Source organism: Gopherus flavomarginatus, chromosome 10, assembly GCF_025201925.1.
Source record: "Gopherus flavomarginatus isolate rGopFla2 chromosome 10, rGopFla2.mat.asm, whole genome shotgun sequence".
NCBI lineage: Eukaryota > Metazoa > Chordata > Testudines > Testudinidae > Gopherus > Gopherus flavomarginatus.
The window spans coordinates 63,019,651-63,037,758 of NC_066626.1; the positions used below are offsets into that span (position 1 = coordinate 63,019,651).

The 18,108-nt window shown below is 39.6% G+C and overlaps 1 protein-coding gene across 3 annotated transcripts in view; it reads right to left on the reverse strand.

The window, feature by feature from the left end:
* Nucleotides 1–18,108, reverse strand: part of THSD7B (thrombospondin type 1 domain containing 7B) — a 539,966-nt gene that overhangs the window by 228,256 nt on the left and 293,602 nt on the right. For all 3 annotated transcript variants that reach the window (XM_050969171.1, XM_050969170.1, XM_050969169.1), the window contains 4 exons: nucleotides 17,865–18,099; nucleotides 14,869–14,984; nucleotides 9,260–9,392; nucleotides 6,851–6,954 (listed from right to left, as the gene is read on the reverse strand). In XM_050969171.1, coding sequence (XP_050825128.1) covers nucleotides 6,851–6,954; nucleotides 9,260–9,392; nucleotides 14,869–14,984; nucleotides 17,865–18,099 — 588 coding nt within the window. The remainder of the gene's footprint in view (nucleotides 1–6,850; nucleotides 6,955–9,259; nucleotides 9,393–14,868; nucleotides 14,985–17,864; nucleotides 18,100–18,108) is intronic.

Genomic DNA, 18,108 nt, shown 5'->3' on the forward strand with positions numbered 1-18,108 from the left:
CTCCCCGATTTCTTCCTCCCACCAATTCCCTGGTGAGTACAGACTCAATTTCCCTGAAGTAAAGAAAAACTCCAACCGGTCTTAAAAGAAAGCTTTATATAAAAAGAAAGAAAAATACATACAAATGGGCTCTCTGTATTAAGATGATACAATACAGGGTCAATTGCTTAAAAGAATATTGAATAAACAGCCTTATTCAAAAAGAATACAAATCAAAGCACTCCAGCACTTATATTCATGCAAATACCAAAGAAAAGAAACCATATAACTTACTATCTGATCTCTTTGTCCTTACACTTAGAAACAGAAGACTAGAAAGTAGAAACTACTTCTCCAAAGCTCAGAGAAAGCAGGCAGACAGACAAAAGACTCAGACACTCAATTCCCTCCACCCAAAGTTGAAAAAATCCGGTTTCCTGATTGGTCCTCTGGTCAGGTGCTTCAGGTGAAAGAGACATTAACCCTTAGCTATCTGTTTATGACAGCCAGCTACCAGGAGGCGTTGCCACGTCTACCCCTCACCAGCTATTGCGAGTAACCCATGATGCTGGACCCCCCTGAGGACACCACCCCAACTCAGGTACTTCAAGAGGGGGAGTATGGAAGTAGCCTGGGGGGCAGCCAACCTTAGACTGGCTGCATCGTTGCCAGAACCACATCAGTGGGTTGCAGCCAGGATCCCCACTGACACAGCAGCGGGTCTTCTGCAGCTGCTAGAGCCCAGGGCTGGGGCGCAGTGGAGTGGGAGGGTGTGTGTGCCCCCTGCCACCCAACTCATGGGTGGCAGTCTCCCCCTCTCCAAGGCCCTTTCGAAACTAGGGCCTGGGCCTACTGTTTATATACTGTTGTTGCTCAGCCCCTGCCTGAGGGCCTAAGTGCCTGACCCACCATTGCCCCGCCCTGACTTAGGGCCTGCGCTTGTGGTGTTTGTTTCTGCCCTTACAAAGGCCATTGAGGAAGACTCCTGCGGCTGAACTAATTCCCCACAAGACATCTTCCCGAGTTTAGTGAGGCGGTGTGGTTCCCCGCCACCCCAGAGAGACACGAGCCCCAGCTTACCTCTTTACAAATGGTTTGAAGAAAGTGAGGGGACAGGTTCTAAACTCATCTATGCATTGTTTTGCCCAAATAGGCTGCTATGGTGGGAGGGTAAGCAAACCATTAGAATTTCAGAGAGAGAGAGGGAAGACAGCCAAGCGGCCAATTGTTAACACATTGTCCACCACACAGAAGATCAAGAGTTTCTCTCTTGCTCCTCAGATGAAAAAGACTGGAAATGATGCAAGACAGACTGCTCTGTCCTTGAAGAGGAGGCACTACTTTGATTCTCTCTCAAACAACATCTTCTGCCCAGTGGCTACAGCAGAACCTACATGTATGCAGACCTCCTTGGCTCAGGGAGGTGTGATGGGCAGTACAGACCATTCTGAAACCCAACAGATGCCCTTCATGTCCCCCCCTCCCACCACACAGACACATCTTTATTATCCTTAATGAAGAGAAGCAGCAGCAATTTGGCCAACAAGATAGGAGAGCTTCGCATGCAGGAAAGAAGGATTTCAGTTGAGATGAGTTGAGAGGTTATAAATGGGTCCCACTACGGCATGCTCCACTAACGATTGCAGCATTTCATTAATATTCAGGTCCGGTGAAGTCAGGGGTATAAAAAAGGGCAGTTTCTAGGGAAAGAGGAATGCCTAGGGAACTGTTTTCCTTGTCTGTAGGAGCTTGGAGCAGTTCTTTGTTAGTTTGTTTATTAAGGTTTCCGAGCTAATCAAGGGTGGCTTCCGAATCCTGCACACTGGGTCCTTTTATTTTGCTAATATCTAAATCAATAAATGAGGTTTCTCTAAAGAGATGTTTTTGCTTTCCTTCAGAAGAGCCTCTGGTAATTGGTGGGGGTGGATCAGAATATGTGGTCTTCCGTCCCGAGGCTTTGCCAGGATATGGCAAACAAAAGTGAGATTGGAAGTAAACAAGGGAGAAAAGTAGGATGCTTCTAGAATATGCCAGTGTGTGAAATGCAATAATAGGTATTATTTCCATGGAGGGAAAATGGTTTGTTACCACAGTATTTTCATGACTAGTTTTTTTTAAGTGGAGCCTCATTACATTCTGTCATACATGAATATTTACTTCATCCAATGGCTTTTGAAAAAAAGACTTCAAAGAAGCTTTTATAATATAGGTTATGCATCCACTAATTAAATATCACCAATCCCTTATAATGAGCAACACTCTGCCAGCCCCAATCTAAATTTCTAAGGCAACTTGATTATGTTGGAGTTGAGGTAAGAGGCCATTTCTTGAGGATCCTCCATCACAGACATCAGAGAGCAGTAGTCATTGAAGGGCATCTAAAGCAGAAGCAATTTTCTCAGTCTTGACATTTTTTAGTAAATTAGTCACTTGTCGAGCAGAGTGACAGTTATACAGCAAAACAAAATCTTGTAGAGCTCTTCATTTATTCTTGGAAATGTTGTTTATGTCACTGTCAAGTAACAGAAAAGTCTCTAACCTCTTTCCTTCTGAAATGCCCTATCTCAAGGGGCTTCTTGCAAATCATTTCTTAATGAAATTTAAATGACAAGTATTTTTTTTTAGCTTTAGGTATAGCTAACTGTTTTTCCCTACCTCCCTGACATTTTCTTTTGTAACTAAATCACTCTATAGAAGGCAATGTACGGGATATGAATAAAAGATTTGTTATTTAAGAAAGCAATACCTCATTATAGGTAGCTTAACCACATCTTATAAATTATCATTACTAAAAAAACAATCATTAGAAGTGCAACATATAGCATATAGAAGATTGCCAAATGTCTGGCTTTACTGTACATTAATCAGAGCCAGATTCTGTTCTAACTCATGGTGAGTAGCATCTGACTCCAGAAGTGATTTCACTGAGATCGTTCATGGAGTAAGGTGCTACAGAACATATGAAAGGGTATCAGAATCTGGTCCATAGATGGGAATGGACATTTGAGGGCTATAAAATACATATGAGGGGGAGAGAGGGGAGGGGGAAGAGAAGTTAAATATAAACACATCTTTTAAAAATGATTTTTATTTTATTACACATAATTGGTATGCATTTATTGCTCCTGTAATTTGCCAGGTCTGACAGGCCCGAAGACTGAAATCCTCTTATCTAGGCAGGATATGGACAGCAGGGCCTGGGCAGCAAATTGGAAAGTTTCTGCAACCTGATGCTCTAATATGTGTTGAGACCACTTCTTTCAACGGGCACAAGGAAAACAATGGTTACTTAGGAAAAGAGAGATGAAAGAAATTCACATAAGCATTCTTTGGAGCATAAGTACATCTTGGATAAATATGCTGCAATGTCATGCAAACTGCTTCAACTTTAAAAATCTGGCCTCTCCTCTATAGCTGCAGTAAGGAAGCTAATCAGTGGGAAGTATGGTGCTGCTATTTGGTATGTGGACTCATGCTTGGGGAATCTGAATGTAGCAGGTCAAGATATATCTGTGGTCTACAACCCCTTGCTGATATGCCAGAGTTCAAGATCCTCCATGAGACTTGTTTATTGAAGTGAGGCTGGGGTCAGATGTCTAAATACTTATGGACTCTTGTTCAAGTTCAACTTCAGGAGCTCCAAAACCGGTGACTACTTTGTTGCTGAGAGAAGGTGTAAATGAGGGGACATCCCCTTTCCTAAGCAGCAAGGCAGCTGCAGCTGCCATCTGTACATGTCCCTGCAGATGTGGCAGGTGGCAGCAGAATAAGGCAGCAGGACAGCAGCAGCAGCAGCTTTTTCTTAAGGTTTCCCCACCAGAGACAGAGAGACTGCCCACTGGGTTTCTCTTCCCTTTAAGCTCTCTAAAATAAGCTACAGGAGCACTGACAAGCTGGTGCCTTCCCTCTTAGCAGCAGTTGGAGCAGAAACCAGGGGAGGAGCCTAATGTTACAGAGCACTGCACCCCAGCCTGCAGAAAACATCCCAAGATTCTCTTCACAGTGGTTCCACCCCAAAATTCACTTTCCTGCAAAACTCACTCATTCCCAGTGTCTCTGCCAACCAATAATGCATAATAGTTTGGCTCTAGCATATCACAGGATTAAGAAGCTGTTACAAAAACTAGAGTTAAAAGCAAAGCTATGGAAAAATAGAGAAAATTAGATCTGATTGGATTCTGATATTTTATCAGCAACACTTTGCTTAACCCCACTATGTTATCAGGTTCCTTGCCTGGGTTTAGGATTTTCCTCCAGAGGTGCAAAGCAAAAAGCCTTCTATTTTAAAGTACGAGAGCTTTTCCCGGAGCAAAAGCAAGTACTGGACTTTTTTTAATATGCTCTGAATTTTGGTAGTGAAGTTCATAGAAAGTTTGTGCACTATTAGAACAAAAAGATTGTCTTCAGTTCACACAGAGAATGGGGAATAAATATGAGGATGACACTTCAATTTATTGAGCCCTCTTTGGAAACCTCCCATGGAAGGTCACGCGGTCAAAACCTCTTAGTCAACTGTATTTTCAGTTTTCAACAGCAGTTTAAAAAACACCACCTTTTGTTCCATTTGTAGCCCACACAATAGCAGGGCTTCACTTTCCTTTCCTTTGTTCCCAGATTATGCAGCAAATATAGTTTATCATTAAAAAAGATTTCTAATCCTATAAAGGAGTAAATTGTTATGTCACGTTCCCTGTAGCTTAAGATACCCAAAGAATAAGGTTTTCCCAATAAAAATAATATTTAGTTAAAATTTGTATTGTTTTCTCAGCTGACCGAGAACAGTCAAATCTCTTAGCCATTATCCAGGAACCAGTCCAGATTTTTGCACTCACACTCTCAATATAATTGGATCTTTATACTGTCCAAGTGCTTAACCATCAACGGTCAGAGTCTGACTCTCTTTCCCACACTGACCAGTACTTTACATCTCAAATAGTCCCATTGAAAATCCAGCCCCATGTAAATTATTGATAATCAAAATAAGGTAAATGTATTAAAAGATTTTTATCAATAAATGTCAGTAAAAGTTGATTTCACCATTCACTCACAAATGACCAAAAAAATAATCCTTCAATAATAATCCAAATTTACAGATAGGCAATGTAAGAAAAATGCTGCTAGAGAATGTAGAGTTTCATGTAAGCATATTTACTTTGTACTTTTTGACATGAGATGTTGACAATGTGTTTTAACAGTTAAGTATCAGAGAGGTAGCCGTGTTAGTTTGGATCTGTAAAAAGCATACATGCATCTGACGAAGTGGGTATTCACCCTTGAAAGCTTAGGCTCCAATACATCTGTTAGTCTTTAAGGTGCCACAGGACTCTGTTGCTTTTAACAGTTAAAGCTTTATAACTTTTTGAATCTCAGCATGTACTGTCATTAACTAATTACTGTCCTGTAACTTCCTGCAGCTATGAAAATTAACTAGATACATTTTAAAATGCTTAAAACCCATAATTTTGCACAACTGTAAAAACTGTAAGATAAAACTAGAAATAAATGTTTAAAAATAAACATTGATATTTTCCATCAGAAATTATAAAAACATAAAAATTGATGGAAAATATCAAATTTTTTTTTCAAGCCTAGATATAAGAAAGCATTTCCCCTTCTGGCTTTTCTTACCTCCAGAAGACTGCTTTGAGGTATACCTCTTTCCACAGCACATCCACTTTATTTTTAACTGGCAAAAGAAGGTTACCTTAAAGATTTCATTCCAACACCTCTGAATGTTGAGCATACTGCCCTTCATGCATCCCAGACTCAGTAGGCCCCTCCTTCAAGCATTTTATTTTAAAACCTAGTAGCTCCAATCACTTTGTTTCCAAATTGGCATGTGTAAAAGAGTACAGATTCTACCAAGTTCCACTCTCCACTGCACACATTTGATCAAATTAGTAATACCAACCATTTCTAGATTCAGCACAATATAAAACACTCAACAAATTCTGTTTATTTCTCCCCTGAACCACAAAGGCTAAGCATATTATACATCTACACGATCAGGGAAAGCCTCACATGTAGCAAATTGCAACACATGCCCAAGTGTTGAACTAGGAAGCAGAGAAGACATGGAGGGAGTTCCTACAGCTTCCGGTGTACCATGGAGTCCAGATCCATACCTGCTTTGGAACGAGTGTGTCAGAGTGAGGAACAAAGAGTGCTGAAGATGAAGCAAATTGCAATGCTCACCCAAAACAATACACGGAGAAGGAACAATGGGCTGAAACTTCAACTCCCCTTTGGACCATGTAGTACTGGCTGTTAAACAGCTCCTTCGGCATATACCCCAGGTAGGCTCCAAGGATTCCATTCGTCTGCCTCAGGCCTTCTGAGCACAGAGCAAAGCTTTTTCATGTGGACATTTTTCTTGCCCAGGATTTCATTGTATGGTATTTGAAACACATCATCCCCATAGTGTTAAATCAGTATTCTATGTACAGCCTGTTTCTGCAAAGGCTCCCAAGCCTGGGAAATGCTTTCTTGAAAAGCTGTAGTTAATATAATGCATGCATACATTTTCTGAATGGTGTTATACCTATTTCCTTTGTTGAATCCAGATACCTGTACTGTTTCAAAATTTGTCTCTGTGTTATGTGGCCAAGGGAAGTTACTATTGTATCAGTTCACAATCTCCTTCAGAATCTTTAAGCAAAACACAGGGATTTGACAGCTGGAAATTTCCACTGTCTGCTCATCAACATCAATAAAACAAAGGATTCTCTATGAAAATAATGTGAATTTTCTGTATTAAAATACACTTTTCAAACTATGGAAAGCACATAAAATACACTAGTCTATCAATAAGAGAGAATTAATGAAAATCTTAGATTAAAACTTTCTGGGGGCGGTCGGAAAAAAGGCTTACCTCTCGACTGCAAACCACGGCCACATGCTTCATTGATTCCCAATATGCCCTGTCTCACAGAATCTGGCACCAGTATGCAGTGACTCCATTTATGGGTCTTCCATCTATGATAATAAACAAAGAGTTAAGAGGTGTGTGCTATTATGGTTGCTTGGAAGTGAAGACAGCATTGAAGCAAATTTAAAAAAAAAAATCACACTGGAGTGAAGGTTCACGGTACATATCAGTAATTTAGGGGTAAAAAACAAACTACAAGAATGTTGTAATTTTCCCTCAAATAAACTTTACAAACTTAAGGTCAGATTTAATATTAAACTTATACAAAATCTACATGAGCCTCCAATCTTCCTTCTTTGTTCTTTTCTCATTAACAGTCTCAGTGCCTTTTTCAAAGTCTACTGAAATCAATGGAAATCTTATCATTGACTTCAGTAACTTCTTGATCAGAGTCCTCTCCTGCAAATCCTTATTCACAAAGTTAATGTTTTGTGGAATCTGCTGTCTGGGTTACAATGTGTGATATATAAGAATGTAAGTGAGCATCTGTCCATATATTTTTACAGCTGCTTAGAAACATGTATGCATAATGTCTACTGGAATGTGCAGCTTTGTCGCTATATGCATTTTTACTCTTTTCAAGTACATGTTGTAATGTCGTGATCTGGGACTCAGAAGTTTGTATACAAAGATATAATGGATCTCTATTTTCTAATACCTGTATAAAACATGGTGTGACATTGCACCCCATAATGCTTTATAGAAATATGCTTATAAGTATAAATATGACATAAATGGAATATGTTTTAAGCTAGATATGCTACGTAACAGATCTTTGCAAAGGTTATGTTCCACTGACTGTATTAATCCTATTTGTATGCATGTATCATTTTTATATCTGAAGGTATGAGTGTTGATTCTATGCTTGTATTTAAAGTGTTTGCTGTAGGAAGTATATAAGGCAGATTTGGTCAACATAGTGTGAAGGGGTTATGTGAGTAATTAGGAGTACTTAGCTAACAATGGATCTTGGGAGACGCCAATCAACATCTAAGCTTTCCTGGGAATGTTCAAACTAATATGTAATCAATGGTGTCGGCCTGCAAAACGTTGAATCATTCATAGACATATGACTTGCCCAGGTGACTGCAAAACTCCATCTTGTGGAAGGGATTTTACACAGGAGAAGAGAGGGGTTTCCATCCACAAGAGAAAAACTATATAAGTCCCTGGAAACCGCTCCATTTTGTCTTCAGCTGGCTCAAGACACAGCCTCTCCACTCCAAAGAGATGACTGAAAGAACTGGAACAAAGGACAGTAACTATGGGTGTGTGAGTGATTGCTGGACCCAGACTAGAAAGGATTCTAGTCTCCCAAAGAAGCTTATTGGAACATCTCTGAGGGTGAGATTTACCTGCATTTAGTTTTCTACTGTATTAGGCTTAGGCTTGCATGTTTTTGTTTTATTTTGCTTGGTAATTTACTTTGTTCTGTCTGTTATTACTTGGAACCACTTAAATCCTACTTTTTATATTTAATAAAATCACTTTTTACTTATTAATTAACCCAGAGCTCCTAGGGGAGCAAACAGCTGTGCATCTCTCTCTATCAGTATTATAGAGGGCAAATAATTTATGAGTTTATCCTGTGTAAGCTTTATACAGAGTAAAATGGATTTATTTGGGGTTTGGATCCCACTGGGAACTGGGTATCTGGGTGATGGAGACAGGAGCACTTCTTAAGCTGTGTTCAGTTAAGCCTGCAGCTTTTGGGGGATGTGGTTCAGACCTTGGTCTGTGTGTGTAGCAGGCTAGCGTGTCTGGCACAACCAGGCAAGGTATTGAAGTCCCAAGCTGCCAGGGAAAACAGGCTTAGAGGTAGTCTCAGCATATCAGGTGGCAGTCCTAAGGAGGTTCTGTGACCCAAACCATCACACATGGCCAGAGAATTTTACTGGAGTGGTAAATAGTTTCCTTCGTTGTGCTATTTGTCTACTCAGAAACTAAAAAATACATATTAATCAGTGAGCTGTGTGCACCTGCAGAGAAGACGGTGGAGTATCTGCAATAACCATACAATTATCATTAAGGTAGGTTAGTGATTGTGATCCCACATTAGATTAAACTGATATTTAAAATATATTTGGGGTGGTTTGTTTTCTCATGCATCTTCATCCATTTTTAAAACAGATGGTTGCCTTTTTAGGATGGTGTTTGCACTGAGGCTCATTTTGATGAAATCACACATTAGTTCTACTAAAATGCATTTTTTGTTTATACACAGCTAATATTTATATGCATTTTTTGTGATGAAAAATTATTAAATAAATTGCACATAATTAAATTATAAAATGTATTTCTGGAGAACTAGAAACTCAATGTCAGAGATTCTTAGCTGCTTATTTACAGAACCTGTAAACTGGACAGACAGGAATATCTTCACATTCTCTTTCTTCATACAAGGTGTCCGGGCAGTCCTGTCCCCCATTGGCAGCATTCTGAATGATAATCCTATATCGGAACTGTTTAATTGCTGTAGCATTGTCTGTAAGAAAAAAAGCAGCAAACATTTGTTTTCCAGGCATAGTTGGCATCATCAGTTAGTGCATTAGCTATCTGGGTTAAAATCCCACCTGAGGTTACAACTAGTAAAACAATGAAAGCTTGATCCTGCAAAGCAGGGAGAGGTGCCACTCTATATCAAAGATACGCTAAAGCAGATACAGGTATCAACACATCAGTGGAACAGAACGCAGAATGCTTATGGATCAATTTTCTAAGTGATAAATCACAAGCTAGGGCACTGGGGGTGGGTCTGTTACAGATCATCAAATCAAACAAGAGATGGGATGAGTAGCTCCTTAAACATCTATCTATAATGTGGAGAAACAAAACTTGTTATCATCATGGGAGGAGGGAGGATTCAGGACACATACCATAGATCTCAAGCTGCCACTAGGAAAACATACTCAGAGTTTTTAAAAATTATAGACAATAACTTTCTAACATAAAAATTATTGCAACCAACGTGTGGTGATTCTACATCGACCCTCATTCTAACACAAGGTCATACCATCTAGAAATAAAGAACGTATGTCAGATTTACAAAACTGGAGGCAGCATCCTGGAATGCAATGACACTGAAAAGAACTTAAGAAAATGGTAGTTTCTCCTGAAACAAGAGATCCAGTGTAGTGCTGTAGCTAAGAAGACAAATGGGATCCTTACAAAAGAAGTAGGAGTAGGGTATTGAAATGCTTTCTGGAAAACCAAGTCCCATTCTAGAGTCCACTCTCAAAAAGGATGTTGAAAAACTGGAAAGGGGTCAGAAAAGAGCTACAAGAATGATTCAAGATCTGGAAAACATGCCTTATAATGAGAGAATGTAGGAAGCTCTATGTTGTTAGTTCATATAAGGAAAGGTGAACAGGTAACTTGATTATGGTCTACAAGTCGCTATACGTGAACAAGATTTCTGATAGTAGAGGGTTCTTTAATACAGCAGAAAAAGGCACAACAAGTCCAGTGGTTGGATGCTGAGTTGAAACAAGGCCCTTTTATTTATTTATTTATTTAAACAGCAACCACTGGAACAACTTGCTTGGGATGTGGTGAATTTTTCATCACATGAAGTCTTTAGATAAAGAGCCTAGAAGTCTTTCAAAAAGATATACTATAGCTTAAACAAAAGGTAGGCGCTTGATGAACAAATTTATGGATGCAGTTTATGGCCTGTGTTAAGTAGCAGATTGGACTACTTGATCACAATGAACCCTTCTGGCTTTGCAATCTATAAGTCTACGAATAAGCACCTAAATAGGTACTTAGTTAAAGATCACAAGTAGTCCACATTGAAGTCAATGGGATTACTCATACATTTAAAGAAATGCTTCGCTGGATCAGGGCAAGAGGGATCAGTATCCTGTAGGCTCAAATCCTTGCTGATTTGTACACTTCAGAAAAAAAATCACCATGCTGATTAGCCCAATTACAAAAGGAGCGTCTTTTTCTGTGAAACACAGCCAAAACTGAAACTCATCAGTTTTCCAGGCAAGGACTGAGATAGATTACATTGGGAAGAATGTTCATACAGAACCTGGCTCTTAGTAAGTATGCATACACTTCGCTCCTATTAAAGATCCCTCTGACCCTTACTGGATCAGATCCATAAGACTTGGTTCAAGTCAGTGCTACTGAATCATCACCTCCAAGAACACAACATTCGTTCAACTTTATATATGTGTATTTTAGATTTTTAAAACTCTATATAAACATGTCTGCTTCATTAAAGATAATGACACACTTAATGTTCTGGTAATAAATATCATGTTTGACTACAGAAGCCTACTTGCTTTAATGAGTTACACACTATTTAAACAAAGATTTTTGCAACTTGGAAAACGTATAGTAGAATGTTTTGTGGAAAAGCATAAAATGTATCATATCAGTGAACCCTTTCCCCAGTATAATGAATGCTGCCCACAACAGAGCACACAGTCAGTTCAAGGGTATTATGCAGGCGCCAAGCCTGAAGTCTTTACTCAAACTCCCATTGAAGCAGATAAGAGATTTTTTTCTGAAACGACTGAGGAAGGATGTGCCTGCTATCACTGAAATTAAAAACTAGAAGAAAAAGAAGAATGCATAAAATCAAATGGGTTTTAACTTCAGAAATTACTTCGTATTCAAATCTGATTATCATCATACAGCAGCATCTCTACTATCACAATGTATATTGCTTACGCACAAAAATCTACAGTAAAAGAACACTGTTATGGTTGCAAGATGTTAAGAAATACCAAAATTAAGGTTACTTTTAAAACCTTAATTCAACCCTCCTGTAGATATACATTATGATACAGTCTTTCATTATTTGATCACAAACTACTTTCCCCACAGGAACCCTGCCTCATTCAATGCACAGGTGGACCAGCTCTGGTGATAAATCAGGATTGTGTAGTACAGTTTTGTTTGTGTGTGATTTCCTATATTTTTTAAAAAAGCAAACTGAAAAACCAGATATTTCATCATGTGGCATCATACCAGCACCCACATGGTTCATCAACAGAGTTGGAACCTTTAAATCCTCCAACCAGACTTCTGCACTGGAGGTAATGGAGTAACTGATAGAAGTAGTAGGTTGTCATCCTCTATGTGGACCAGTAGTAGAAGGGGATGAGGCATACACTTTACCACTGGGTTTCAAAGATATTTGCTGACAAAAGAAGAATGGTGAAGACTCAGAAATCTTGGGTTCTGTTCCATCTCTGGACAGGAGTGTTCTCTAGTGGGCACAGATCCTTTTGCCCATTCCCTCTAACTGTCCACATCTCTTCCAACCTATCCCAGTCCTATATCTTCCCCACCCCTAGCTCCTTGCCCCTGTCCTATTCTCCTTGCTTACCTAGTCCTAGTCTTCCCCTCTGAGCTTGATGTCCAAGTCCCAATCTCCCCCTCCACTCCCAACCTCTCCCCTTCTCCACATGCATTCCCAGTCTCCTTGCCCAGCCAATCCCAGTTCCCCTCTCCTGCCTCGTCTCTCCCTCTCCCCCACCGATTTCCAGTCTTAATCTCTTTCTGAGACTCTCATCCAATTTCAGTCTACTCCTCCCCCAACTCCTTGCCCCCTTTTCCTCCTTCCATGGCTCCTTGCCCAGTTTCTTTGCCTAACCAATTCCAGTTCTTCCCTCACACCCTGCTTATAGAAGGATGCCTCTTCCCCCGCTTCCCCACACTCTCTTCTAGTCCCCGTCTCCCCACACAGCTCCTCATCTAATTGCACTGATCCCTTCCCAAGCCAAATAGCTACCTGTTCTGCTATCCACCCCCATTTCCCTCACCAGCTCCCAGTCCCCTTGCCCAACTACTTCCAGCCTCCTGTCCCTCTACCAACCCCACCGATGACAGCATAACTTCAGAACAAAAAAATAGGCGTAGCATCCGAGGGAAAAAAAACATTCTGACAGGGTCCAGGCTTTATTCCATTTGGTTTTAAATCTGATGTAAATCACTGTTAAAATAAATGCAATAAGCTATTACCTAGTATTTTATGAACACTTGTCTAGGTGATCAAACTACAGTGAAATTGCTAGTCTTTACTCTAGACAGCCACAGACTGGAACAGCAGGGGCACTGCAGACTTAAATACATTGACACAGCTATAAAAGGGAGTTTGTGTATGCCCTGCACATACAATGGCAGGCTCCAGTGTGTGATATCAGTCTTTTAACTTTCCCCAGCAACACAATTCACCAAATCAAAAGCTCATGAAATAATCTTACCATGTTTTCTTATTAACGTTACTATTACAGCAGTGAAAAACATCTTCCCTACACTAGCCATCTGTAATATAATTTAGGACGTGTATCATCGTCTCTCATTATTAAAAACCAACGGATAAATATCCCTACCCATTCCTAGCTTTACATCATATCAATTCGCACAGATATTGTCTGCGTACCCAACACACTTAGGAATGATCTCTTCTCAAGAGGGAGACAAAAAATGTAAGGGCACTACAAGGTTCAAGAAACAGTAGATAGATCCTCCACTACCCACTGCAATACACATTACTTAACCACACTGCTGTCCCCGTCCCCATCCCCCTTCTGCAAGCCTCCCTTTACCATTGCTGCCCCCTCTGCCTCCGCAAGCCTCCCTTCACCACTGCTACCCCCCTGCTACTCCATATGACTCCCTTAACCGCATTGTCCCTCCTCCCCCATCTTCAAGCCTCCCTTAACCCCCGGTGCCTCTCCCCCTTCTATAAGCCTCCCTGAACTCCACTGTCCCCTTTCCAGCCAACAAGCCCCATAGTGGCCACTGCTGGTGGCAGCCACAACTGCAGTCCAATGCCAGTGGCTCAGGTTGCCAACAGCAGCAGTCACTGGCTGAGGCCAGAACTGCAGGATCAGTTCTAGCTCAGCCAGAAACCATGAGCAACCAGGATCTCCGAGTGAGATCACAAGCATACCTGCTTCACCTGTCACCCTGTCTTCCTCTCACCGCTCTGCCACAGCCAGACCCTTGTGGGAGCAAAGTTTCCTGAGTTGCACTCCTAGGTGTGATAGAGTCTCCTGAGTTTAATCCTGCAGCTTTTAGTGAGGCCATTCTGTCCCCCACATTCCATTTAGGACTGTCCCCTGACCAGACACGGTAGCTATATTCCAGATCCAAAAGCACACTCTAATCAGGAGTTGTGGCCCTGTACAGCACAGCTTCACGGACTCAAATCAGCCAGTGGAGTCCACTATATATCACAGTGCCCAATGGGTAGAATCAGTGAGAGTTTTACTTGGGCAACGAATGTGGGATTGGACTCATAACAGATAGACATGGAAGTAATGATTTGAAAATCAATATGGGGTAGATTTTCTGAGGCACCTTCATTTGGACTTGAACTCCTAAACCCTTTAAGCACTGTTGAAAATCTCTCTCTTAAATAGACATACTGCTATTTAGTGGAAGATTTGAGGGATGATTTGAAATTTTCCAGTAAGCCTGGTGGCAGGTGAAGAGGGGGAGCCTAACAACCAGTCTGAAAGTCTACACTTCAGATCTCACTTCTAATGCTGTGAGGCGACGCTGGCCAGCCAGGTTTGAAAACCTGGGGAGTCTATCACAGCTTTTTTTAACTAGGGCTTTGATTAAACAGGCTAACCTGGAGTTAGAATAAAATATAAACTCCATTAAATTATTTTGTAATAATGAAGTAATTTTATAACATTAACAAGTTGCTTAAACAACAAATTTATTAGTATAGAAAGGCCTCTGATGGCCTGGCCATTCTGTAGTTTAATAATCATTAGAGATTAAGGGTACAAATATTTATCTGACCATGCATAAAAGTTGGAGGCAAAACTTACCCATTTGCTTTCTCATGGACTCATCTATTCGAGGTAACACATACTGTAAATATAAAGACCTGTGAAACTTTATTTGTCTTGAAAACCATTGCCTGGGTTGGTTGAGGTGAACAGGTTTGCTTAAAATCTTATTTATTCTCATTTTCAGAATCTTACCATGTTGGCATGTCATAGGGCAGTGTGTCCACTCACTGAAAGGGGTAACAACACAGTCTTTTTTACACGGGAGCAGACATGGACGCATGGTTTCAGGTCGGAGGGAATCTGGACACCTATCAATACAATTGTAAATACAACATATGAGAGTCCCTAAAATAATGTGTATGTGTGCATACACACACATACACACACACACCCCATCAGCTAAGTAATAAAAAAAAGGATGCACATGGTTGTGGTTGAACTCCATAATGCATAGCCAATAAGTACAACAATTCAGTTCTTTACATCTTGAAAACCTTCCAGGTTTACTCTCTAGCTTGTTTCTAAGCTTGTTTCTGTTCATACTAGGCCTAATTTTACATGCCAGCTACCTCTGGCTCCCAGAACAACTCTTGTGATCTGTGTGCAGCTAGCATAACTTACAATTCACCTTCAGGCTACTCTAAATTGTACGTAGGATTTGGCCCAGCCTTCACCAACCTTTGCTTTAGGAAAGTTCAAAAGTGTCTTAAAGCTTCATTTGCAATCCCCCTCCTGACCAGCACTGAGCACTCTTCAGGCACAAACCAAGATGTAGGTCTATATCTTTATGGGAATGTGTGTCTATAATTTTCTCAGTACACTACAGTAACTAGATCTTTGTGATTTTGCAGTCAATTTCAGATTCCTAATTTAAAAATGAAATATATATTCTAATGAAAAAAATCAGATGCAAGAAGCTCCATGTTTGAATCATGGGTGGAAGGGGAAAGGGGCAGTTCTCTTTGATCAGGAACATCAGCTGTTCTAAGTGGGAGAATAAAAACAGAATTAGCCTTTCGCAATCTTTATTAATTTCCATGTAGAAAGATTGCTTGAGAAATACCCATCACCTACCTGAACGCATCCAACCAATAACTAAATATCTATCTATATGTATATTACTGTACCACTAAAGGATATTAGAAGCAAAAATATATCTGAAAATCATAATTCAGCTAACTGAACTATTAATACATTTTTGTAATGCTTAAAAGTATCAAACAAGGTTTTAAAAAAAGAGATACAATGAAATGCATTGATTCAATAACCATGAATATTCAAGAGGGAAGAAAGAATTCTCACTGTACAATGATTTTTTTTCTTTCATTACATCTAGATACAGTATATAAGCCACTGCAATCTATTTTTATTCAGTGTTCTTTTTTATACCCCATTTTCAGTGGCTTTCAGTTCCATAAGGTGGTGTGTTATGTTTCAGCTTACATTTTTTCAAATAATGGGAGGGTGGGGGAGAAGCATGAAGTAAAAAATTCAGGGTGGTAACACAAAGATTATTTATTTGGATAAATTAAGTTCCTGAAGCCACAAGGCTAGTTTACTACTGCTTCAGCAGTTTTATATTAAAACCTAACTTGTTAGTCAATTTTAATAAACAACTATATACTGTAAAATACATTAAAAACTAACAATTATTCTGTTATATTACTATCATTATAGCCTAAAAATTCGCCATTTTACTGCCAGGAGCCCCAAGTCTGTAAAGAGCTTCCACATAGGTGAGGAAATCCAAACATGTGACGCTCATTGCAGGATCAGGGCTCAAAGTCAATACATTTAATAGAGTACTATTCCTTTCTTCTCTGGAAACACCAGGTTATTCTAATCTCTTATCACCTCTTTTACACTTTTCTATCATTTTTGGAGTTCCACTAGTTACTTCTTTCCTTCTGAAATACTGGAAGCCCTTTCTTTAATTAAGAAACTAGTTTTGAGAAACTTCAGAGAGGTTTGGTTTTGCTTCTTTAATTTAATTATCTAGGGGGAAAAGGGGTTGCCATTGTAAAATATATTGAAGTGCAGAATAACGAGGAACAAAGTCATCCCAATGGGATCGTCCTTAGAGGCTCAATGACCTCCACCTTTTCTGATACAATCCATTCCATTACACTTCACAATTAGAATGTTATTGTAACTATACAATTACATTTGAACAAAATATTTCCACTGAAACCTTAAAATGCAGGAGTGCTGCATTCTGAAGATCCCAGTGCATGCTATAATTTTCCATTTCTCTCATACAACAACCCAAGTCTTTTCTCTATAAAAACTCCCTCTTTCCTCCTCTGCTAGTCCTAGATCCATCCTCCCCTTTTCCCCAAGTGTTTACTTTCTCATTTCAGCTCCATTTCCACCTAGCTAGTAAGCAGAGGATGGGGACAAATAACTATTTTACACATTATATGGCACTACAAATGGTATAACTTAATGGTGACAAATTTACAGTACATTAATGGGTACCAGACATTCTCTTTGCTCAATTAATTTAATTAACCTCAAGAATTTTAATTACCTTTATTGAAGTGACCACATCCTGCCAATATTTAGCAGTATTGTTTTAAGACATGTAATAAGATTTAAAATGAGATTGCAAGGAATAAGCGATGGCTTGATTTTTTTTATATTGGGGAAATTATCTGTGCATCTCATTTCCTGGGGTACTAACACAATGTAGAAGCTCAGAATATACACAGTGCTAAATAAATGGTTTTAGTGTACTTATTGAAATAGCAATACAAATCAACTCTTCCAAGTGAACTGTTTCTTCTTTTATTAACAGGATTTTATTAAAAACAGGTTGGTAGCTGTTATGTTCCGTTCCAGGTTATATTTTAATCACAACTTCCTAGCAGTAAAAACATGTGCAAAAAGTCAGAATAAGAATCATAGATTAACCATTGTAAATTTTTTCAGACACTGAAAAAAACTGTATTGCGACCCACCCACTGCTACATTTACAAATAAAACTGGTTTATCCATTCATTTTTTGTTATATAAAAAGATCCTTTCTCAGAAGCTGGAAAATTAAGCTAGCAATAAAAATATTTTCATAGCTTCAGTTTTCCCAAAACACAGTTGAATATTTGCATTTTTAAAGTACTGTAACTACAAATAATTACTCCAGCAATGCAGTCAACACTGCATCTGCAAGAACCTCTTTCTCCCAATACCTTTTATTTGTAACCTGGCCAAAATTATTCTTCACACAAAAGACCTTCCGTGTTTGCAAGCCCACTCCACAAGTAGCTTCTCCATTCCAGCTAATGGTAGCATTGAGGGCAGTTACCAAAGTGTCTTCAGAACAAGGACCCCATGGAGATGTTTCCCAATAGAGCTGTGTGCAAATGTGATCATTACATAAGCGATACTCCTGTAGGGCCCGGTGAGGAGGACAGGGTTTCCCACCTGAAAGTA